Genomic DNA, 9405 nt, shown 5'->3' on the forward strand with positions numbered 1-9405 from the left:
CACGCTGAGGCTGAGCCTCGCCTCCTGTGGAGAACGAAGCGGCCCCGCAGAAGCGGTTGCTCTCAAGCACCTACCGGGTGCCATCGAGCTGGGGTAGACAGCAGGGACACCAGGGATCCCAGTCCTGCCTCATTCTGTGCTGCTCGGCCTGTCGGTGCCTCAGTTTCCTCACATGGAGGGTGCGAACGGGCCTCTCACAAGGCAGTGGTCAGGAATGTCACGAAGGAAAGGGCTCACAGGGTGCCCAGGTGGCTAAGTGCCGTCGCCGGCATCATTGCGTTTCTCAGGTGGGCGCTCCGGGTCTCTGGACGGACAGCGGCTGGTTCTTGTCCAGAGGTGGGAATTTGAAGCTGACCCCTGAAGGACTGGTGCCTAGCAGCCCTGGCCCACTGGCTGGCAACTGGGCCCCTGCACTGCCCCTTGGGGCCCCCGCCACCTCCCGGGGGCCCCCTGCCCACATAAAGCGAGTAGCCCTAAGGAGGCCCCGGCCGTGAAGGCGCTGCCCGGCCCCACCCCGCCATGTGGTGTCCTTTACCTGCAGGGCTCTTTGTCACCATCCTCATCCTGTCCCTGGTGTTTGCCAGCCGGCTCCGCCCCGCCAGCCGGGCGCCCCTGCTCTTCCGGCCTGACACCAACATCCAGGTGCTGCTCGACCTCAAATACAACCTGAGCGCCGAGGGCATCTCCTGCATCACCTGTTCAGGTGAGGGTTTCCAGCAGTGTCCCCTACCGTCTTTGGATCCCAGGTCTCAAGACAGTTGGCCTGAGGGAGGCCAGACCCGTTCTCCCCATCACTGCAGTACCTCAGCAAATCACCCAGCAAGTACCAGCGAGTGCCAGCGTGCTACGCTGAGACCTGAGCAGGCAGGAAGGACAGGCTTCCTGAGCTGGGGACCCATGGTCATGGCAGGAGCAGCCCGCTGTACTAGATCTGAGCTGTGACGGGGTGGCGGGGCGCCCGGGGAGCTCGGGGTCGTGGAGGCTACCCGGCGGGCATTGTCTGGGCTGAGACTGAAAATGAGAAGGGACATGGCAGTGGGGAGGCCTAGGCGAGAGCCGCCCCGGGAGTGGTCAGGGGTTGACAGTGTTGGTTGCAGGACCGCGTCCGCCAGGAGGGCTGGGGGCGTGGGGGGGCTGCAGTGGGGACCTGGGTTCATCGCAGCTGGCACTAGAAGCCAGTGGGGGTGGGGATTGAGTGAGCCCCCGGGGACTGCAGAGGTGCTGTAGAGGCCAGGGTAGAAACTGCCTGCACGAGGAGAGACCTAAGGGCCAGTGTGACACGGGCTGGAGACTTTTTTTTTTATAGGTTTGTTTATTTATGCTTACAGAACTGGGGTTCAGGCCAGAGGTGTGCTGGGTGAGAGGATTCCCCAAAGACAGAGTGGGGAGCAGAACAGGCAGATGGACTGAAATTCACTGCTGAGGGGAGCAGCAGGCAGGTCACAAGAGGTCTGCTGCGCCCTGGGGTCACTCCCTGGCCGGGTCAAAACTCGTGCAGCAGTAGCTTCAGAGAGCTTCATAATGCGGGTGGAGTCATTTTTAGGTGACATCCACAGGACTTGGTGACAAGAGCTGGTGACCGAGTGGAATGAGCATGGTCAGATAGACATGTCCTTGCCATAGCGAGAGTCTGCAAGGGCAGGGGTGAAGGTCACTGGAGGTCAGAGCTGGGAGCAGGGGAAGTCTACCCAAGGTCACCCAGCTTTGCCCGGGCAGTGAGAAACCCAACGAGAAGAGCCTGAGAGTGTCTGGTGCTCCTGGGGGAGATCCGCTGACTACTGCAATTGCCTCCACTTAATCAGGGCAGTGTTCACATTAACCTGGCCTTCCCCTCGGTAATGGCATTAGCCAAACGCATGATAATTGACTGCAGCTCAGAGAGGTGGGGGGGGGGCCCTCCTAAATCAGAGGCAGCCCCAGCCAGCCCCAGCGCCCCCTGCCTGCTGGGCCCCGGAACTCTGTTCCCTTATTTTTGCTGCTCCCAGGCGTCCGCCCTCCCTCGGGGCCCATTTCACAGACAAACCCAAGACGGACCCCAATTTCTGGGAACTATCTGGGGAAAACCCAGTACCCTAGTCAATGCCCAGCCCCCAGCCACTTTCAGCTCTTACGCTGAACTGCCTGGAGCAACCCCTTCATTTCGTGGGGTACTTTGGCGTTAGGGCCTAAGACCAGAGTCTGGAGGGGTGGTGCTCGCTTCCCGCTCAGCCGCGCGACCTCCCCGCCCCCTGGTGCGTCTCTGTCAAGTGAGCAATAACGATCTCCTAGGAGTGTTCGAGGGTGAAATTTTCGAGGTATAAAGTTGTTTTCCTTGAAGAAAACACAAAACCAGAGGCTAAGCCACCATGCGTGGGGCGAAGGGGAGTCCTCTGGCCCGTGTCCGGTCACTGCCGTTCATTGAGCTTCACGTGGACCCGGCACGCGGCGGAGCCGGCCCGGTCAGTCCCACAGCCAGCACGCCGGGTCCCGCCAGCCGCGTGACGGAGGGGCAGCCGGCCCGCCGAGGAGTCGGAGTGGGGGCGGGAGGGAAGGGTGTCTTCCTCCAGCTGGGGCCTGTCTTTTGTCTAGAGTCCTGTGAGCCGATATGAGATTTTGTTCAGTTCCAGCTAGCTTCTTTCAGACCCCTGACACCACCCCCAAGCTGAGGGCCTGGGGTGCCCTTGTCCCTGGGGGCTGTCACAGGCCTCAGCCGCTGTCCCCACCGCCCGCCTGACCTTCGGGGGGGGCAGGTCTATTCCAGGAGAAGCCCCACAGCCTGCAGAGCAACATCCGGACGTCTCTGGAGAAGAGGAAGCGGGGCTCAGGGGTCTCCTGGGCCGGCCGGCCTGAGGCCATCCTGCAGGGTCAGTGGCACTGCGGGCTGGCCAGGGTGGGGATCAGGTGACCGGGGCTTGGTGCCCTGAAGGGAGAGCAATCCTTGTGTGTGAGCTACAGGCTGTGTTCCCGGGTCACGGGACGGGAGGGCTTGAAGGTGGGCGGCGAACAGGGTGCTCCCACTCCCTCGTCAGAACCGCAGGACCCTCCCTGCCTGCGGTGCCCCAGAATCCACCCTGGCCCCCAGTCCAGCTTGCGTGTGCAGGAGGGCCGGGCGTCCTGGCTGGCCCCCGCATCAGAGGTGAGGCGCAGGGACACTGCGCAGCCCCTCCCCGCCACCCCGAAGGTGGCTCCGTGTGTCCTTGTCACCCCAGACCAGGTGTCCCCGTGCCCATCATTGTCACCGCCAGCACCCCCACTCGCACAGTGCTCCCCGTCACTGGCATCGCCGCCACTGCCCCTCATGTGGACACGGTCCACCACCGCTGTCACTCCCGCCACACACCAGAGCCGACAGGCCCCCGCAGTGCCACGGGCCCCTCCACCCACCAGCCGCCCCCGGACCTGCCAGCACCCACTGCCCTCCGCCAGTGCCACGGGCCCGTCGGGAGGAATGGGCAGAGTCACGCCCAGAAGTGAGCCCGAGTCAGGCCTCGGCCGCCCGCCGCAGGGCAGCGGGGTCTGCTGTAGGGGCAGTGGGGCCCAGCCCACTCCACCAACTTTGTCCTCTAGATGGCCTGGGCACCGTGTACGTCTCCAAGGCGAAGAGCAAAGGCCACCCGGCTGTCTACAGGCTCTCGCTCAACGCCAGCCTGCCCGCCCCTTGGCAGATGGTGTCTCCAGGGGACGGGGACCTGCCCTCCTTCCAGGTGAGTCCCAGGGGGGCCTTCAGGGACGCCCCAGTGGCCTCAGAGGGGGGCGGGGCCCAGGAGGCTGGAGCTGCCTTGGGCAGGAGAGGACCCCCCGGCCCACAGCGGGCCTGTGGCGGGGCCTGCGCACGGTGAGAGACGGGCTTCTGCCAGCCAGACCTGGGTTCGAGTCCGGTCTGCCTTTACCACCTGTGTGTGTTTGGGCTGGTGACTTCATCTCTCTGAGCCTCAGTTTCCCCATCTGTGAAAAGGGGAGTTGAAAAGTCCCGCTCAATGGGTTCAGTACACAAGGTGAGGCCTGCGGGGAACGTCCAGGACGTAGCGAGAGCCTGTCCTCGGCCGCCGCTGGGGGACAGCGTGGCCTCGGTGTCCGCCTGCGTGTGGGACCGTGGCTCGGCAGACCGACGCCTGGCAGAAGCAGCGTCCTCAAAGCGCCCTGTCGTTCCACTTGGGCCGGGACTATTTTCTTCTCATCGACATCATCAAAAAATGCCATCATTCAGGGAGCTGCCTTGTTAACTGTAGGCCGCTGCTCCAGCACCCCAGAAAAGAGCCTCCTGGGGTGACCAGCTTTGCTGGGAGTCATTTGTGCTGTATAACAGGTGACAAAGGTGACAGTTTTATGGGTCAGGATTTAGACTTCCGTGCTAATGGTCAGATGTCCGACACGCTGCCTGCCCGCCCCGCCCCGGGCCTGCTCCCTCCTCAGCAGGTCTCCAAATGGGCCTCCTGCCAGCTGCCGGTCACTCCTGGCCTGGCCTCCTGCTTGTCTCACAGCCCTAGAGCCAGAGCCGTGGGCACCGTGCCCGCCCAGATGCAGGGAGGACTGAGGCTCAGGCAGAGAGGGAAGGTCTCGCCCACCTCCCGAACTCGAACCCAGGCCTCCTGAGCCTCTGCCCAGGGCTCCCCCGCCCTGGGGGCTGGGACAGGGTGGGGCAGGCGAGGCCAGGCCGAAGCAGCCTCCCGGAGTCACGTGTCTTGTCTCTGTCGACCCACTGCTTAGGTGTATAGAGCGCCTTTTGGTAACTTCACCAAGAAGCTGACCGCTTGTATGTCTACAGTAGGGCTGCTCCAGGCGGCGCGCCCCTCCCGCAAGTGGATGGTGACGACCTTGGCCTGCGACGCCAGGCGGGGCTGGAAGCTCGACTTCAGCTTCTACGTGGCCGCCAGGGAGCAGCAGCACACCCGGTACCGAGCTGGCGGGTGACCCCGCCGCGTGTCCCCTTCCGACGCCTGCCGCCCCCCGGCGCCCTCACGCGCACTCACGCAGACAGTCACACGCACTCACGTGGCAGGTGACGTCCGCCTCCTTAAGGAACATTCACTTCCACTTCTCTGTTCAGACAAGTCTTTTTTTTTTTTTAAGATTTATTTATTGACTACAGAACTGGGGTGCAGGCCAGAGGCGCAGGGGCAGTAAGAGGACTCCCCAGAGACAGGGTGGGGAGCAGAGAGGGCAGATTGATGAAGTACACTGCTGGGGGGGCAGTGGGGAGACAGGAAAGATCTGCTGCACCATGGGATCACCTCCGGGGCCAGGGATTGAACTCACACTGAAGCGGCCATGGCCAGCTTGCAGTGCTGCGCCCTGACCCGTTCGCCACCAGGGAGCGCCCACTTTTATTTTTACTGCACAGTTCTGTGATTTATTTCCCCCTCCACCGAACCCCTGGCCCATACCCCATCCGTCTCCCTGTTTATTCATTTTGTGAACACGGAGCGTCGTCTCTGTGCTGGCCCCATGCCGGTCCTGGGGACACAGTAATCGACAAGACAGAGGTGGCTCCCGCCCTTGGGCGTCTCGCGGAGCCCGGCAGCTAACAAGTCAGCCACAGTGGTTCTGCCAATTCCGACTCCCGCTCGGCAGGACCCAGCAGCTTGGAGTCCGGAAAAAGGCAGTGGGGGGCCCTGAGGGACAGTGGACTCTACCCATGCCGTGCTGATTCCACTTGAGAAGAGGGGTGCTGCTTGGCGGGGGGCACCAGACAGGCCCCTCCAGCCTGCAGGGGTCCCCCTGCTTGCAGTCCCCTGCGCCTAGGGCTGGGCTCTCTGCACATACACAACAGCGGCCTGGGCAGCTGCTAAGACATTCTAGAAAGAGTTACATCAGGTCTAGTGCACATAGGCTAGAAGCCCTTTCTCCGAAGGTGTTCAGGTGGGCCGGCGACCTCTGACCAGGGCCCCCAGAGGGCCTCTCTGTGAACTGTCCTGGAGGACAGTTTTAAGACTGCGGGGCTCCTCCTTGCTCCCACACAGCCTTGGCAGGGAGATGGGTGGAGACAGAGATACCGAGCCCGATCCAGGGCCTGAAGCTGAGGACCGGACCGGCCGTCACCCGAGACCGGGCGCCCACCGCCTGCGCGGGGCTCCCTGGCCTCCCCTGGCCTCCAGATCTCAGCCTGGCCTCCTTGCCCTCACAGGAAGCTGTACTTCGCCCAGTCCCACAAGCCCCCCTTCCACGGGCGCGTGTGCGTGGCACCACCTGGCTGCCTGCTCAGCTCCAGCCCTGACGGCCCAACCAAAGGCTTCTTCTACGTGCCCAGCGAGAAAGGTAATACGGGGGACTGCAGTGGGGCCTTGGGGGGCCTGAGCCCCCCACCGCTGACACTGTGACTCCTTCTGCAGTGCCCAAGCCCCGACTCTCAGCCACCTTTGGCTTCAACCCCTGCGTGAACACAGGCTGTGGGAAGCCGGCGGTCCGGCCCCTGGTGGACACGGGGGCCATGGTCTTTGTGGTCTTTGGCATCATTGGCATCAACCGCACACGGCAAGTGGACAACCATGTCATCGGAGACCCGGTATGTGGGCCCCTCTGGGCAGGCGCCCACCCACTCTAGACTCGCAGACCAGCCAGCCAAGGGTGCCACCAGCTCCCCACGCACCTCTTGGCCTTTGGCGGCTCGCCCAGCCCAGACACCACCCCCCGGGCGGGGACCCCGTGCTCATGAAGACTGGGCTTGGGCTTGTACCCACTTGGGGACATTTGGGGGCCCGAGCTGGCTGCCCCTCAACATTATGGGCTAGAAGGAGGACCAGAAAAGTACCAGTCTGAAGCCCCCGGGACGGCCTGCACCCCGCGGCCCCTCGGGTCTGCCCTCCCTTGCTCGGGCCCCCTGCTGGGCTCCGAGTGTCTGGAGCGGGAGGAGCTGGTGGGGTCGGGACTGGCGCTGCCTGGCACATGTGGCACTGAGCGGGTAGTAGGAGTGTGGCCGTGTAGTGACCCGAGAAGGGCCCGGCGGGTGAAGTGGGTTCAGACAGGAAGTATTTCTGCAGCAGCAGAGTCGCGCGGGGCTGCCGGCCCAGCCGGGCTGTGCGGCTGTGGGTGTGCAGAGGGTGGTGGGCGGCACAGAGGTGACAGGCGGGTCGGATTTGGCCGCACGCTGGGAGCGGAGGAAGCAGGAAGCCCAGCAGAGCAGGTGATGGGGGGGGCGTTGCCAGATTCTTCCGGAGCGGGGGCCTGACTGCGCCTCCACTCACTGAGCGGCCTGCACACCTTGTGTCTCCTTGGGAAAGGGCAGCGTCATCTACGACGGCACTTTTGACCTCTTCAAAGAGATTGGGCACCTGTGTCGCCTGTGCAAGGCCATCGCGGGGAACTCGGAGCTGGTGAAGCCGGGCGGGGCCCAGTGCCTGCCCTCAGGTGCATGGGGGGGCTCCCTGGCCGCGCGTGCCTGGCGGCACCTGTGTCCACGAGGGACGCAAGGGGGGTAGTCTGCTGTCTTCCAGCTTCCAGCTGAGGGGAGTTAGCGGTGGGCAGGGAGTGTGTGTGTGTGTGTGTGAGACGTGTACAGTGGGGGGGGGCACGCCTGCAAGCGTGGCTTCTCCCAAATCGGGAGCTGGGGGACAGCAGATAGCCAGGCGAGGTCCTGCCAGGGCCCCCCTGAAAGGGCACGGGGTGCCGTCGCCCGTGGCAAGCGCACGCTGTAGGTTTCTCTGGTGTCCTCGGGGTAGACACTTGGACCCGGGGAGGCTGGGGAGGGCGTGTGTGCTCCCGGCGTGCCCCAGGGGCACTGGGCAGCGGGCTGCCCTTCCCCTCCGCCCTCACCCGCTCTCTCCCTGCCCCCACAGGCTACAGCATCTCCTCCTTCCTGCAGATGTTACACCCCGAATGCAAGGAGCTGCCCGAGCCCAACCTGCTCCCGGGGCAGCTGTCCCACGGGGCAGTGGGGGTCAAGGAGGGCCGCGTGCAGTGGATCTCCATGGCCTTTGAGTCGGTGAGCCCCTGGCCGCCCCGCTGGCCGCCGCACGGCGCCTGCCTGGAGCGTGTCACTTGATGCCTCGCTCCAGAGCAGAGGGGTGGCTGCTCAGAGGGGTGCTGAGGCGCAGAGAGGCGACAGTGTAGCCAAGGGCGAGGGGTTGGCCAGCGGCTGGCCAGTTCCGAGCTCCACACTGTGCCCTTTGCACCACTCACGCTGCCCACGGCTCCCAGCACCTTGGTCCCCACCAGCCTGGTGCATTTTGCAGCCTCTGGGCTCAAGGGGCCGGTGGGGGTGAGGCTGGCAGAAGTCCACCTGGCCCCCCTCTGCCGCTGTGGGCGTCTGGCCGCGACCCCAGCGCCGGCTGCCCCAGGAGAGGTTGGAAGCCAAGAGACTGAGCAGCCCACACCTCACTGCTTCCTCTCACCCCAGGCGCCCCTGCACTCCACCTAGGCATCCGCTCCTGGACCGTCACGGGGCCCTGCGCCCCCGTGCTGAGCCTCGGGGTGGAGGTGGGCCCAGCCCTCCTCCAGCCCTGGCGTGTTCGTCCTTGAGCAAATCACTCGTCCTCTCCTGCTTTAAGCTGCTCCTCTAAAGAAGGTTCCAGGCCCCTTCCCTCCGGCTGGCGGGCATGAGAAGCGCAGGAGATCACGGAGGCTGGGGAGCAGGGGAGTGACAGGTCACCTGCCGTGGGCGACATCTGTGCCCCGGCCCCAGCCCTGCTGCCCTCCCCGCCATCTGTGCCACTCGCTTGCCCTCCCGCCACCAGCAGGACCTCCCCGCCCTCCAAGAGCCCAGGCCAGTGCAGAATCCAGCTCAGAGCCTCAGGCAGCGTTTTCGAATTGGGATAAAACAGACAAAAATAAGGTGCCCCCCACCCCGCCTTCTCAGCCCACGGTCCCGTCACAGTAAGTTGTGGGCACACCCCCACCCCGCAGCAGCTTCTCACCTCCCGTGCCCTTTGCTCTGCCCCGGCCCGCCTTCTGCCTTGCGTTGGACCGCACCCCTCAGAAGTGGGGTTCAACAGGGTTTGTCTTTTGCCACGCCTTCCTCGCCCTGAACGCCGCGTGCTGCAGGCTGATGGTGCAGCCGCGGACAGCATTTCCTTCCCTCGGAAGGCCGAGCCCTTTTGAGAGAGGAGCGACTCCCCGCCCAGGCCCCGCCACAGCAGGCACCACGCCCAGCTGCCCGCCAGCAACCCAGACACGCCCATGCACACGGGCACTCCCCGGCTGGCGTGACCAGGGGCGCGGCCCTGGGCCGTGGAGAACTCGTGTGGCTGTCCCAGAGCAGCCTGGCGGCCTGGCCCGCGCCTCCACATCTCCCTGGACAGTTCCTCGGAGCTGGGGACGGGTCACTCTCCCTCCCTGGACACACAGTCCAGTCGGGCCACAGACCGCACGCAGGCAGTGACAGGAACTACGGGAGGCACTGCGGGCTTGCAGGCCTGGGGTGGGGGCGTGGGGGGTCGTCCTGAGAAGGCGGAGCCCCAGTGAGCCCAGAGGCCGGATGGAACCTGCTGTGCA

At 64.6% G+C, this 9405-nt stretch overlaps 1 protein-coding gene across 1 annotated transcript in view; it reads left to right on the forward strand.

Annotated features, from left to right (window-relative positions):
* Positions 1-7995, forward strand: part of PTCHD2 (patched domain containing 2) — a 41909-nt gene extending 33914 nt beyond the window's left edge. The window contains exons 10-17 of the mRNA XM_012722321.1: positions 542-703; positions 2730-2843; positions 3547-3683; positions 4687-4871; positions 6104-6234; positions 6309-6481; positions 7197-7323; positions 7752-7995. Of these exons, the coding sequence (XP_012577775.1) occupies positions 542-703; positions 2730-2843; positions 3547-3683; positions 4687-4871; positions 6104-6234; positions 6309-6481; positions 7197-7323; positions 7752-7957 (1235 nt within the window). The 3' untranslated portion in view covers positions 7958-7995. The remainder of the gene's footprint in view (positions 1-541; positions 704-2729; positions 2844-3546; positions 3684-4686; positions 4872-6103; positions 6235-6308; positions 6482-7196; positions 7324-7751) is intronic.
* Positions 7996-9405: the final 1410 nt, after the last annotated feature.

This window comes from Condylura cristata, unplaced genomic scaffold (genome assembly GCF_000260355.1).
Source record: "Condylura cristata isolate star-nosed mole 26May11 unplaced genomic scaffold, ConCri1.0 scaffold00008, whole genome shotgun sequence".
In the NCBI taxonomy this organism is placed as follows: domain Eukaryota; kingdom Metazoa; phylum Chordata; class Mammalia; order Eulipotyphla; family Talpidae; genus Condylura; species Condylura cristata.